Source organism: Lolium perenne, chromosome 6 (assembly GCF_019359855.2).
Source record: "Lolium perenne isolate Kyuss_39 chromosome 6, Kyuss_2.0, whole genome shotgun sequence".
In the NCBI taxonomy this organism is placed as follows: Eukaryota; Viridiplantae; Streptophyta; class Magnoliopsida; order Poales; family Poaceae; genus Lolium; species Lolium perenne.
The window spans coordinates 236,664,181-236,679,697 of NC_067249.2; the positions used below are offsets into that span (position 1 = coordinate 236,664,181).

The following is a 15,517-nucleotide window of genomic DNA, read 5'->3' on the forward strand; positions in this document are numbered from 1 at the left end:
ATATCTTGTACGTAGTCGTGTTATAGCATCAAAATTTGTCTTTTTTATAGGAGCCAAAAAAAAAATTTAGTTTTTTTTAAAACTTGTGTACGAACATAAAATGTGTAGATGTACATGAAAAAATTTACTTAGAATTTTTTAACACTTCGAAATGTAGATTCACGCAACGAGAGCAAATGCTCCGACGAGCCAAAGTGAATATCCACATTTTAAAGCAACTATTTGTCAAAATGAGGCAGCAAGATTTGTCTATCTCTTAATTAAAAAGAGGGTTGACCACCTCCAGCCTCCAATACTACCACCTCACTCTTGGCCGCACCACTGCCCCAGCTCGCCGTGCTACCGCAAACTCCCCGACGCGCGCAGTCTGGTGATGTCCTCCTCAGCGTGAAGTCAGCCCTCGGGGTGTGCCCTTCTCCTCCCTATTACACCTTCGACGACCGGGTGCCGCCAACACTGCCGGCGGCGTCAGCGGCCAGGGTGCCGCCAACCTTGCAATAGATCCCAGGGTGAGGCGAAAAAAAGTGGGGCTCGCTAGATCTCACTCTTACAATCTTGCAATGTCTTTTCTTACCGGCAGTTTGTATCTGAATATGCAGAGGCCATGTGTAAGCTCACATTTCTTGCATTCCTTCATGCGACCATATGAGTTCAATAAAAATGCCCTTTGTTGAAAAACGATTACTCTAGAATGGGACCAGCTTTATGTATTCCATGCATGTCGTCATGTGTTTATACATTCAACTATGTTTGTGCACGAACTATTTGGCAGAGCATGTGGGCAACATCAGCAGAAGAACTTAGCCCACCGATGACGAGAAGACGTTTCATATGCCGCTTGGTGTCGAAAGAGAAATGGACAGACACGTTCATGAACAAGAGGGCAAAGAACTGTGGCCGAAATCAGATAGTGCTTGGACCGTGTGTACATGTGACTGTTGACTGGCGTGCAATAAAAATCTTGACTTGTTAACAGTGTGGCTCTTTAGCTGTATGAGAATGGATGCTTAGAGCATCTCCAGTCGCGTCCCCCAAACCGTACCCGAAAGTGATTTGGGGCGCATCGGACAAAAAAAAGTTTCCAGTCGCGTCCCCCAAAGCCGCTTTTTGTCCGACGCGTCCCGATACGGTGTCCGGCATCCCGAGTCCGTCCCCGCCCCACAGGGGACGCACCGGAGACGCCGGACACACCGAAAAGCGAGGCGGGGAGTGGCGGGGCCGACCCGTCAACGGCACATTGAATTTAAACCTAACCGTTGCCTACCTCGCGATTGAAGTTATTGGCACGCAGCGACGGTGCAGTTCCCGCAGAGGCGCAGCGAAGCGTCTCGTTGCGCCTAGCTCTGCGTGCCGGCGTTAATGAGCGCCACCGCTCCCCCGCCTCCCTCCGGCCTATAAAAAAGGCCGCCTCTCATCGTCCTCTCACACACAAACCCTGGCGCCTCTCTCCCCAACCCTAGCCGCCACCATCTCAAGAGTCGACGCCATGGCTGGTAGAGGTGGAGGCCGAGCTCGCGGCCGCGGCCGTGGTCGTGGTCGTGGTCGTGGCAGAGCTGCACGCTCGCCGTCGCCTGCGATGCCGTCGTCGTCCTCATCGTCGGACATGCAGGACGAGGAGCGGTCGGTGCTTTTCGAGTTCATCGTCGTCCTCAAGGGCGACCCACACGACATCCAGAGGCTGCCGGACACCTTCGTCGCCGGCGACGAGTGCCCGGGCTCGCTGTATCTGCGGGGGGATGACTGCGGCTGCTACCGGTGGATCATCGACGTGATCTACGACGCGCGCGTCAAGATGTACCTCCACATCGGCTGGGAGAAGTTCGCGCGCTACCACCGTCTCGAAGCCGGCTTCGTGCTCGTGTTCTCCTACTTTGGCGTCAGGGACATGAGCGTCAAGGTGTTCGACGAGACGCGTTGCCGCTAGAACTACCACGGCGATGACGCCGAGGAGGACGACGACTGAAGAGTGTTGTTTCTTCGCAGCGAATATATGCACGAAGGTTTTGGATGGCACCCTCACCAGCTGGATTTTTCAGTTTGGGTGAGCCCTCAAGTTTTCTTTCTTTAGCAGCGGACACACGCCCGACCTAGTTAGATTTAGTTTTTTTTTTTTTTGCAATATTTTATATTTGTGTCAACCATGGTTCAAACTATGTATTAATTTATTGAAAATCATGTTCCAAACTATATCTTCATGTAAACCACGTTCCCAATTATGTATTAATTTGTGAAATATTTCTTCTCTTTACTGAAATAAAAATGCAAAAAACAAAAAAGAGTATTTTAATGTTTGGGGGACGTGGCTAGGAAGCGACGTCCCCAAACGCGGCACGAACGAAACACGTCCCCCAAACGCTCAATCCGTTTGGGGGACGCGACTGGAGATGCTCTTACCTGCACGTTTAGTGTGAAATACAATTCTAAAAAGAGTTCATTGGCAGGAAAGATAGATGTAAATTCAAGGGTAGCGCAGTCAACCTGGGAAGAGATGCAACACTGAACAAACTACGATCAGGTTCTCATATGTGATATTGTCCTTTCATGAAACAACAAGGAGTTCGTTTTGTGGAGCAATCCCAGAGTACCTGTACAGAACTACAGACTGGCAACCAGTGAAACTGGAACTCCATTGCTACTCAAATAAAATGAGCGAGATAGCCATAAACAGAAACATCAATAAGTTTTAGTAGCTACATCTGAATTGTTCTATTAAAAGTAAAAAATGACACGAGCCCGAGATTGGCATGCTTACTAGCTAGCACATCAAAAACATATCAGCAAAAACTGAATAAATTCTGAACCCTTACATTGGTAAGCAAATACTTGGGCCGTGCGAGCAAGAGAACATGTTACGGACACTGCCACACCTCTCTGGGGGCGAAACTCGCTGCTTAATAACCCACTGACCTTGAAATCGAATCCAGCAGATATTTACTTTCACCTGCAGGATCAAACCTCTCCACTTTGACCAGGGTGTTCTTCACTCTCCGCTCGTCACCATATGTTTCTTCTTTGACTTTCAGCCTGAGCAGATAATCCTGGAACAGACAGCTGACCATGGTCTCTGCGAAGCGAGGATCCTCCTCCTCTTTGTACCTATTGAGATCTCCCGCCGAGCAACCTAGTAACTCCTGCGCAGCCTCTTGAAAAGCCGTCACCCAAGCTGTTCCCGAGTGATCTTGAATCTGTAGCTGCAGAAGATACCTGTAGTCGCACTCTGGAAACTCCTTGTCGCATCTGTCACAGCACCACAAGCCAGAGGTCCCCTTTGTCACTTTCTTGTTGCATTGCCTGTCACCTTCCTTGGTAGGGCAAGCTGTGTAGCAGAAGCTGTCGCTCTTGAAGAATATAATGGAGGCCTTCACTGTGACCCAATCAGGCTTGTCCTGCATTCCAAGACCTTCATCCTTGATTTGAGCTACTGTCATCCGGACTACATTCCTTGATGCTGCAGGAGCGACATCCCTGGATATGGACTGAGTAGAAGCATCCCTTCCTCCAGCGTCAAACCACTGCCTCAGAGTATGAGCTTCAGAGATATCAGGGTCTATGAGGAGTTGAGAGGAAGAAATTGTGCCGACAGACTTGCCATTGAAATCAGTCACTCTTCCTGTTTTGACAGCCAGCACAGGGAAGACCCCACGTTCAACCATTTCTTGCAGCTTTGAGCCTTCTCTGTTGCAAAAGTCACCCCACATGGTTACATCAACACTTCGACCAGACATATCCTTCAGGTTTATATTTCTTTTCTGAGTTTCCGTGCCATTTTTCTTCTGTAATGTGGTGCAAGTGCTGACAGACGTAACAACACCTATGATATCAACCATATTAGTGGTTGGAGTATCTTCAATTTCACTGATCGGTCTAAAGTCAAATCGCTGAGAGGGAATTGACCTATCCTCATCAGGACAAAGCTCAACTGTTGATCCATTCTCCAACATAATCTCCCACTCACTGTTCAGATGGTTAAAGTTCTTCTGTGCAGGTTTCAAGTTCCCTCTTGATACCACATAGACCTTACCAACTTCCACAACTTCATAGAAGCGATCAAGAAGAGCGTTGAAACACGCCACCCGTATCTCACCACCATCAGAATCAAGCAGGTCGAAGCTGAATACTTTTCCTTCACCTTTTGCATTATGGTACCGGCGGATGTCTCCCTTAGCAGTAACCCTACCCTTGATAGCCCAGCGTCCCTGATAAGGATTTAATGAGGATATGGGGATTATTCTAGCAGGGGCTTCATTTTTTGCAATTGCTCCGTGATTTTTGTAACTGGGTGCAGGACGATAGGATGGCTGCGCAGTTGGTTGGAAGGCCGGAGGTTTGTTGCCGACCCTGGTGGGTGTGTTCAAAGAGTTCTCTGACATTGAAGGTTGGAAGACTGGAACATTGCCATTGGACCTTATTGGACTCGGGTTTCCTGCCATGGAACCATATTGACGTGTTCCATTAGATTGCTCCACTCTTTGGGGGGTTTGCGTAGAAAATTCAGTTTCTGTAATCACTGGATTCCCAATGATGTCGCACTCCGCGACAAGAACTGTCATATTCAGAACGACGAAGACCCTACAGATATACAACAAATCAGCACAACAGCAAGAAATAATTCCACGTACCATAAAAAAGGACACATTCGCAATTACAATTAGGTACTTAGAGATATGACAGCCAAAATCGAATCATGGCACATGCCGATTGACATGCTTCCACAAAATGTATTAACGAACAGATTGCCAAAGAAACAGCCAAACAAAGTCAATCAGCAGCTAAAACTTGGTAAATGCCAACTTGTACTATCCAGTATACTGCTGAACCAAGAGGTACAGCTGAGAGACACAAACCATTAACTGATTCAACTAGATAAAAACAACACCTGCATCTGCGAACCTGACTCCGGAGTCATAAACTACAGTGATGAAATCACCCTTCCATGCACCCAATGACCGGATTAGTAAACAATGGAGTCAACTATAAAGAAACAATTTTCTGCATAACTAAATAAACGAACCAAACCAGATGAGCAGATTTCACCTAATCACAATGACCATATTATCAGCTCTGTTTCTGCGTATACTCCAAATCTGTGACTATTTGCCCCATATATTGAGTGTTCTAAGTCAAGGTCCATTCATTCATAAAAAGAACGCCATCATTTAACCAGCCAAAAACAAATATAATGTGAGCGTTACGAGTAGCACAAGCACAAATATAATCCAATGAACTAACTGTTAGCACACACCATGCTGTATCGCAACTGACAAGTCACAGCACAACCTAATCACAACCCCTAATTGGTACACAGGTCTCTTGTGGTGCTAGAGAGGGATTGCAGGATCCAATTCAATCACTAGCAGTTCAAATGATTTCAAAAGCAGGTGAGTGGAACAAAATTTGGATGCCTCACTGGTTAAGTACTGCTATCCTAGATTGAGTTTCAGCTAAACAATTTTCCCACCTACTGGGAAGTATCAATCTAAAGCGAGACCCCAATCGATTTGAGGGGATGCAGCCCGCAGGGGGCAACCAGACTGCACTAACAGGCCCAGGAATCGCATCGAGACACAATCTATGACCTCGCATGTCAGACAGAACCCGCCCGAATCGCGCGAGCAGGAAACCCTAGCCGAAACCGCCCTAACCGCGCCCAATCGATCTACGGTGCGGGATGATGCGGGAGACAACCTTCTGCCCCCGACGACGTTGACGACGTACTCGTCGAGCTGCACGACGGTGCCGCGGCGGATGACGCCGGAGCGCGTGAGGCCGCTGAGCTGCGCGGCGAACATGGCGGGGCAGGTCTCGTTGCCGTCGGAGACGAGGCCGCGCCACCTGTCGGCCCGGGCAGCGCCGGGGCCGCCGTCGACGTTGACGCAGCGCAGGTTGACGACCTGCAGGATCGGGCGGAGGTTCAGGTCCCCGTCCAGCCCCGCCGGCACGCCGTTCGGGGTCAGCCTCACCGCCGCCATCGCCTCGTCTCGCCTCCGCGGTAGGATGGTGGTGGGGGATTCGAACTGTGGAAGGTTTGGGGGAGGTCAGGAATGGCGACGGAGGTCGGAGGCGGTTGCGCGGTGGCTCCTTCCAGGGGAAGACAGAGGCACGCTTGGATGATGCTGACCGTCGGATCGGGCCTGGACGAGGTGATCGGACGGACGTTATCGCCCCACGTAGCGAGAGCGTGCGCGGCATACGCTTGGGCCTGGCTTGGGTGCTGGTGGAGCCCTGCGAGAGCTGGCCTGCCAAGTGAGCAGGGCAAAGCTTTTGGGCTAGCCAATTTTGCTGTATCCTATAAAACAAAACCAGTTTTTGCTTTATATTTTCCTGCCATTCACTCAGACTTCTATTCATGAGATGGTTATTCGAAATAATTATTTTTTATAAAGAGAAATGTAGGTTATAATTTTGTTACAATATTTGTTGTTTTCCTTCTTTGATCAATATAGAGATGTAAGTACACCTAAAAGTAGAAGTATAATCTCAAATTTTCTGTAGAGCTTTTTTTTTGTTGCAAAACTCCGTACAGACGGAGATGCTCGCACATACGTATATACATTCACCCATATGAACGCACGCACCCACACCCTACCTCCATGAGCATCTTTGAGATACCGAGTTCAAGAAACTGATTCGACAAGTCTTGAGATTGATGAAGTCACTACGGACATCTCGCTGTCGACAGGACCGTCGCCTACCACTAAAGAATATTCCGTACTTTAATAAGACAACATAGTGTCAAATCTGGGGTTTTAAAACTCTAGTGGGTTAGGGGTGCCACTATCCTCCTAACCATCCAACCACGGGTTGGTTCTCATTTTCTGTAGAGCTTTTGCTAGGCCAACATACTTCACTATTAGAAAAAACAAATTCTGGCTAGACAAAAGTTTGAATAAGAAAATAGTAAAATTGACAATGTGAACACTTTATAATTCATATTGAAACATAAATATTGTATCATCAACATATTGCAACATTGCTAAACTTCCATGAGATATATCAGGTATTCCAAAAAAAATCTCTAATAAGGCTGGCATATTGTGCTCTTCCTAAAAAAACACAACGGGTGTATCTATGGCTAACTGAATATTAACATGAGACAAAAGATCACCTTGATGCAAACCTTTGTGAATCTGGAATAAGGTCTTAATTTCTCTTTTACCAATCTGCTAGGTTACCACCTACAACAATTTACCTAATCCAATTTATATCCAACCTAGAGAAAACCTTTGTTTCAATAACTTCTAGCAAAAATGACCGGTTAATATTCTCAGATGCTTTCTCAACGTCGAATTTAAAACTAGTCATTGTTGACTTATTCAAAGAATGGAATGTAAAATTTCATGCAAAAAGTAACACACTATCTAGAATAAACCTATCCTTAACAAAGTTTGTCTAAACTTTTGAAATTGACTTGTGTGCCACATGATTAGCCCTATGATTGACTACATTATATTAGTAAACAATATACACATAACAATGAGTAAAAAATAGGTCTATATTTATGCATACAATCGAGTAATGATATTGTAATTAAAAATAGAAAGATCTAACGGATCCAAATGAAGTTCTTTATTGTGTACATAATGCATCATGCAAGTCAAGCTTCCATCTCCCCACACATAAGTTTGATCCGTGCCTCCTATTTTTCTTTGTTCTTGATTCTTTGTTTTATGTGTAAACAATCTAATTTATTAATTACATAGAGTAATAGTTATGCAGGTAACAGCTTCGTGACCAAATATTGTTCATGTAGATACTTATTTTATTATTCCTTAATAATCCATGTACATTGATTGTGTATAATCAGAATAATTAAACAATCTATTCAAGTAGTGACATAGGCATCCCCAATGGGCCTGCCGAAGATAGTACCCGGGGTTTACTGAAGGCCCACTACCCGAAGAATAAGAAGGTTCGGAAGCCCAAGATATTATTAAGGAAAGCTAGAGTTGTAGTAGGAAGCATTATTTGTAATCTTGCGGGATGAGTTAGAAACCGTCCCGGACTCTGTAACTTGTACAATACGAATCCCTCGGCTCCGCCTCCTATATAAGGGGGAGTCGAGGGACAAAGAAAGCATCGAATCATTGTCTTTCAAACCCTAGTTTTCACAATCGTCGAGTATTTTTCGGCTGAAACCTTCGAGATCTACTTGCCCTCTACTTCCAACTAAACCCTAGTCTACAACCCGTAGGCATTGACAAGTTAATACCTTGTCAAGTAGAGTATTTATATATTCTTTCTTCAAAATACATGCATGCTATATATTCTTTATTTCTCTCTATGTCCTTGTGCATGTACAATGTCGCTCACTATAAAAAAGAAATCATGCAAGTAATTAATTTATTCTTGCTGACCAAATACTTGGTTCATTAAGCTAATTGTTTTATTCATAGTCCATGTATAGAGACTTTATTGACTGGGAATATTCAGTATTACTAAAATTCCACTCAAATATAACTTTGTATTCTTTCCGGGCAAAAAAATTGATTCTTGCCTATTGTTCTTTATTCTTGATTTTCCTTTCCTACCCTCTTCAAACACAAACACAAGAATATCTGAGATCGCTGCGTACCCTCGTAATTAAAGGCATGAAGGACTTTAGCTAATTATTACATCAATAATTAAGTAGTATGTGTAGCACAATACAAAGTTTGACGATCTCCACAAACTTGATCCCTATGCATTTGCCTACCGATGCTAGTATGTCGATATAATTTTTTTCTGAAAGCATCAGTGTTGTATCAACAAAGCCCTGTTTCAAAAATAGGTAACAGTGTTCATTTAAATTTTAGTACATACATAAGAGAAGTTAGGCAAGAACTATATGATCTACGCTGATTACAACAATCTATAAAGAGAATACCTCATGTATAGTACTCCCTTATTTGGCTTGAATTATTTACCGTACATTAATTTGTCTAGATAGACATGTATTAGTTGTATAAATTCATATGAATTCATCTAAACGGGGTAGAGGGAGCCCATAAATTTGCCCCCGCATTTAGCCATGAACTTGCATTTAGCCAAAAATAAATGGGGTAGGAAATTGCAATAATGCTACAGATACGGGCTGTTTTCTACGGAACTACACTTACGGACACATCGACGCATCTGGAAGGATCCTTGGAAACATTACAACCCTGAATGGGAACTTTACACCAACAAACTGTTTACACGTTAGTCCGTAAGACTTCTCCATATAACAGGTTCCCTAGGTCCGCTATTAATAAGAGTACAATCTTCATACAACGACTCCAAATACAGTAGTATTGCATGCCTATGAGCTTTTGAACAAGATCCTGTAAATAGGCTTTGTTGCTCTTTTGGCTTAACTCCGTTCTCCTGCTAACATGTACATAGGTCTGACTTTTTTCTGAACAGAAATATGTACATACAAGTTTGAAAGTGGTATCACAGTGACAAATCCTGTGGAGAAACAATGCAATTCATTCAACTATATATACTAGCAGCATATATATAATCCTATATATATATTCAGATAAATTATTTCAAATACACATTTCATTTAGTCAATATATCTATAAATTGTGTAGCTGCAAAATACATATTTAGACTTGCGGTGCACACATGCACCTTTACTAGTACTAACAAATACATACACGAATATGATTGAGTCCGCTCCAAAGAACAGAGAAACCCTTGCCTGCCGATAATTCCGAAGTGTGGGAAAACACGATATTGCAACCATATGCAATCAGGATCCTAGCCATCTGCATCATTTGGGCAGGCAACAGTGTGGATTGGCACGGCAACAGATGGGATTCTGACCATATGGAATATCGGGATCATAAGGACGATTCCATGCACCTGCATGTGCTAGCATCAGCAGGCATGGCCTATAACATACATGAGCGAACTTGCTGTCGCGAGCAGTAGTAAATAGAAATTTTAAAACCTGGTAGAGAAGGCAGGGAACGAGAGATTTACCCATGGTTGCAAGGACGGTTAGAACCAATCCGAGTAGAGTAGTCAGGCGAAGAAGATGATGCCTAAAAGCCATATCGAAAGGATTGAATTAGGCACAAACGATAGCTAGGGTTTTACAACTTAGAATTTGGGGATGTGGCTGGAGAAGAGCAGTGTATGCATATTTGGGCAGCATTCAAGCAAAAGAGCATATATAGGCTATTCAGTGAACTGATGTGGGTCTACTACAAGTCAAACGCGTGTTTTTATTTTCAGAAACTTGAGAGATTCGAACTGCAAAAGCTTTGCCGTGCTAGTGTGCTACTACCGGCCGGCAACTGTGACCACCAAGCTAAAGTCTCCGATCGACCAGTAAACCGGTATGCATGCAATCTGCACTAAGGGCATCTCCAACCGCGCGACCCAAACGGACGCGCTGGGCCGTCCGGTTTGGACCATTTGGGTGGCCAAGCGGACACGCGGACAGCGGCCCGCGTCCGCGTGTCCGTTTGGGTCGCGCGCTGCGCCCAACGCGCGGACGCATCGCAAAAAACGTAGAAACAGGAAAACAAAAGAAAATACGAATTTAAACGAAATTATATTGAACATATGCCCTATTTTGAGCAAATTTGTACATAGCCCTATTTTGGGCAAATAAAACTAACAAAAGAAGCCCCTATATGGGCTTTTAAATTTAAACTAATATTTAAAAACCCTCTATTAGGGTTTGGTCGGCGGCGCGCGGGCCGCCGGTGCGCCGCCTAGCTCCCTCGTGGGCGTCGTCGGCAACGTCGTCGACGTCCCCGGCGGCGAGGCGCTGTTGTGGCTCGACCGCGCCGGGGACTCGGCCACGGAGACCACAGGCCTCCTCCCACGGCGAGTGGGGGTCCGGAGCCACCCGCGGCTGCGGCGGCGCACGGAGCAGCGCCTCCTCCGAGGCGCCGTCGCCTCTCCTGCGAGCGCGGCGCACAGCCTCCCGGCGCCGCCGCTGGTCGGCGCGGCGCCTGTCCTCCCGGCGGCGCCGCTCGTCGGCGCGCGGCGCCTCCTCCCGCCGCGCCGCCTCCTCCTCCTCATCCGGGCGCGCCTGGAGGGCCGGGGCGTAGAGGTCGCAGCCGTCCGCCTCCTCCACCTCCCGCCGCGGCGCCTCCTCCATGTCGGAGGTGCGAATGGCCGCATGGAGGTGCGGCCATTTCGCCTGCTCCTCCGCCGCCGAGATGATCAGGGCGGCGCGGAGGTCCGGGTCCTCCTCCGAGGACTCCGGCTTCGGCTCGAGGAGGAGAGGCGGCGGTTGCGGCAATGCCGCACCGCCGCGGGCGGCCTCTCCGATGTGGAGGCCGCGTTGGTTTCCTCCCGACGGCCGCAACGCCGGCGGACGACGGCGGCTGCTGCTCGCCTCGTCGTCGTTCGCTCCGGGAGCGAACCGTCGCTTCGGGGCCATGGCGGCGGTTTTGCTCGGGGAGTGGAGTGGGGACTGGAGTGGAGGGCCAGATCCCCTCCAATCCCCATTTAATAGTCTCCCTGGTCACCGACAGGTGGGCCCAAGGGAGACGAGGCGACCAGCGCGCGGATGCGAGCGGACGGCGCGTGCCATCCGCGGCCACGCAAACCTAGCCCAGATTTGGGCCGGGTTTGCGTCGTTCCGGACGCCGCGGCCGTCCGCTTTTGCGGTGCGTCCCCGCGCTAGGCCGCGTTTTTGTCCGGCTCGACCCAAACGGACGCGCGGGCGCGATTTGGGTCGCGCGGTGGAGATGCCCTAACAGCTTGGGGTGGCAGAGACGTCCATTATTATGAGTTTCCGACGACTCCAGGTCAGTCAACTCCATACATGCAGTCATGCATGCGGACACGGCAGTCTTCTTATCCTTTGTCACTCCACCCAACAAACTTTCTATCGTGACATGTTAAGAACAAGCAATGGGTTGTTCAGAGGTAGATTTATCAGCAAACCAAGCGTAGAGAAAAAAAACATAAAATAGATTCATGTCTTAAGAACAATTGCAAGGAGAGTTTGCATTGCATTGAAAATTTCACCAAAGTGCAAGGATTTTATTCCGAAATTTCATGTCATAAGAAATGTAGGGAAGCAAACGGGGACAGGGCGTTTTGGCTCCCGAGCACATCTGCACATGATATCCCTGACACTAATGTGAGTATGGAGATATGTGCTGGACACTTTGTCTACAGCGCTACAATGTGCCATATGTTGTGTACTACCTCTATCCATAAATACGGAGTAGATGCTAAAAGTTTGTCTAAATTTAAATGTATATAGTCACAATTTAGTGTATAGATACATCCAAACTTAGATGAATCTTTGACATCTATTTATGGATGGAGTACCATGTATCAGACATATGAATTAAATGGGAGTGGTCGCCTGCATACTAGCGCCTGTGAACTCAGCAATGAGCGTTATGTACCGCCGGCCATGATCTGCAGTCTCTTCACTGTACTTGTTTATGCTAGTTCAATTGTTGCGCTTTAGAGGCCAAAGCTGCTTGCCTTCACGTCCAGTTGGGGAATCCTAGCTAGGAACTAATACTGATGCAAGTTGACGATGGAGCAAACTAGATGAGTACAAGTTCGTTGCAGACTGATAGTACACAACATTTGCTCCGTCAAGACAGCTAATACTGTTTGGAGGGCAACCATTATTACATGGGACCCAGGTCTGGACCTTGCTCTCTAGCCATCCGAATAGAAAATAGCAAATACGAGTAGAGAATAGGGGAGCAGCTGTGCTCATGATGAGATGAGCATTTTCCAGCAAACGGTAGCTTTTGGGGATGTCAGCAGTTAGCCTCCATGGCCAGGAAAACCACGCTGAGCGAGGAAATTCGATCTGGCTCTGGCATTCGATGGCAAACTAAAAGCGCTTCACGGAGAAAGTTTCCAATCTAACCGTAATACACCGCTTTGGCCTGTAAGAGCATATCCAACCGCCACCGAATCGAACGTTTGGGGGATGTGTTTCCTCGTGTCGTGTTTGGGGGACGTCGCTCCCCAGCCGGCAGCCGCGTCCAAACGCCGCCCCCAAACAGAAATTCAAATAGTTTATATTTAAAAGAGACCGTTCCCGTATAAGTCGTCGCGGTCAGAGTAGCCGCGATTGAAGTACTGGGCGTGCTATCATATTACAGACGTAAATTAGAAGAAGGGGTTGGGCGCCGACGTCGCATCCTGAGTCAACTTAGACCCGTCGATTACGACAACCTCCAAGTGATCTGCCCGATGTGTCTGCCCAGTCACCGACGCCGAGGCAGAGGCCGATGCCGCTGACGCAGGTGTACTAGCACACGCTGTCGCTGACGCGTCTGCTTGTGCCGGCTGTAGCTCTGGGGGTAGGGTTGTGGCCGCTGCCTCGGTCCTTGCCATTTTGGCTTCGATGTCATCGATGATCTGGCCTTTGTAGAAGTTGTGCATCGCCCGCGTCCGGGGAGACAATTCAGCTATCGACGCTGCCAGCAGGGACATGTCCTCCTTGCGTTTCTTGAACTCCATCTTCTCCTATTGCCTCTTGAGCAGAGCCGCCCACCTTTAGTCGGTCTTTTTGTCGCGAAAGAGCAGGGTTGAGGAGACCTCGGCGAGGCACTGCGTGATCGACCCTTGCGTCTTCTCGGTCGACGCGGCGTCGGCCAAGGCGACCTTGTTACCGATAGGGCGCCCTGCCGATGTTGCGAGCGGCGCATCCAGATCAATGGCATGTTTCCCCTTCGACAATAAATGGTGCGTCAACCACCATTTCTCGTTCGTTTGAGCTTGCTATAGCAATGCATCAGCGCGAAAGACTTATGCCCTTCCGAGTGCTTCCGGTACATCGTCATGGCCTTGTCGAACTAACCAAAGGAAGCGAATCATATCGTCGAACAAAAACTAGGCGCTAAAAATTATCGTAGAAAGAGGCGTACCACGCCGTTGATGTCGCTGCCGCTGTCGCCTCTGGTCCCGGCTTCGTTATGGTACCCATGGAACATATTCACTAACGCCTGGATGATGGCCCATCACGTCGATATGCCTTTTGGCTCCTCTTCATTGTCACTTTACGGTAATCGCTTTTGAGTAGCTTGCGCTCATCGAACTCCGCCTTGATCCTCGCCCAATACTTCCCGTCCTTTTCGTCGCCGCCATTTTCGTCCTCATCGTTGTCGTCCTCCACTCCCTCCTCGCCCCCTCCTCCTCCTCCTCCTCACCACCGGCGCCCACGAATTCGAGAGGGCCCCTTCGGCCAGTGAACGGGGCGCCGTCCGCATTGGGGCCTGGCTCGCGCTGGAGCGTTTGGTCGTACGCCGGGGAGTAGAACACGGTGTTGGGGTTGAAGCCGCCATGCGGCAGCGTATCCTCGTACCGCGGCGACAAGTTTGGCGTCACGCACCTGGGAGTAGCATAGGGGCCATCGTTGTAGAACCCGGATGCCGACGGGGACAACACTCCCAGAATGTATGCTAGCGCCGACGTACTCCATGGGCTCGCGTTGCTGGCCGCGATAAACGTGGCGAGCGTGTGCTGGTGCGCGCACGCCGCCACCGTCTTCTTCTCCATCTGTGCCGCCCTCCATCCCTTCCGCTCCGCCATCGACAGCTTGCGGTGCAGGCAGTCTTGCTGCCACTAATCCTCGGTCTAGCCTTCCGGCTTCTTCTTTGCAGTCGGCGCCTTCCGCGGCTTCGCGAAGGGCACCTTCGGCCCTTTCATCTCATTGCCCGGTGGCTTGGTGGCCGCTTTCTTGGCCATTCTTTTTGGGTCCTATCGGCGGTGCCATGAATGGGGAGAGGGTAGCGACGGCGGGAGGGACAGAGTAGCGACGGCGGGAGGGAGAAATGAATCGGCGGGATAGGCGGTAAAATCTGTTGGGAAGGCAGAAATGTGCGGCGGGAGAGGGGGCAAATTTTTATGTGCCGCTGACGCGTCGGGCTCGCCACTCCCCGCCTCGCTTTTCGTTGTGTCCAGCGCGTCTAAAGCGCCCCCTGTGTAGCGGGGACGGACTCGGGGCGCCGGATGGAAGGAGGCTTTGGGGCGCGCGGCTTGGAACGAAATTTTGTCCGGGGCGCCCCAAATCTCTTTGGGGACGCTTTGAGGGACGCGGCTGGAGATGCTCTAAGATCTCCAAGTCTGCCGAGGAGTAGTTGTGTCGAGGGCGATTCGATTTGGATCACTGTGGCAAACGAATATATAGAGATAGGCGGTAAAATATGTTGGGAAGGCAGAAATGTGCGGCGGGAAAGGCGCGATGTGGCGGGAGAGGCACGATTTGGCGGGAGAGGGGGCGAATTTTTATGTGCCACTGACGCGTCGGGCTCGCCACTCCCCGCCTTGCTTTTCGTTGTGTCCAGCGCGTCTAAAGCGTCCCCTGTGTAGCGGGGACGGACTCGGGCGCCGGATGGAATGAGGCTTTGGGGCGCGCGGCTTAGAACGAAATTTTGTCCGGGGCGGCCCAAATCTCTTTGGGGACGTTTTGAGGGACGCGGCTGGAGATGCTCTAAGATCTCCAAGTCCGCCTAGGAGTAGTTGTGTCGAGGGCGATTCGATTTGGATCACTGTGGCCAACGAATATATAGAATATATATTAGCAACTTAGAGATACCATGTTAATGAG

General features: G+C 48.7%; 1 protein-coding gene across 1 annotated transcript; it reads right to left on the reverse strand.

The window, feature by feature from the left end:
* Nucleotides 1–2,600: 2,600 nt before the first annotated feature.
* On the reverse strand, nucleotides 2,601–6,085 carry LOC127305768 (replication protein A 70 kDa DNA-binding subunit A). Its single transcript, XM_051336295.2, has 2 exons — nucleotides 5,686–6,085; nucleotides 2,601–4,569 (listed from the first exon to the last, which is right to left on the reverse strand). The coding sequence occupies exons 1-2, from the start codon at nucleotides 5,967–5,969 to the stop codon at nucleotides 2,892–2,894; spliced, it is 1,962 nt and encodes a 653-aa protein (XP_051192255.1). The 5' UTR covers nucleotides 5,970–6,085; the 3' UTR covers nucleotides 2,601–2,891.
* Between the last annotated feature and the right edge of the window lie 9,432 nt (nucleotides 6,086–15,517).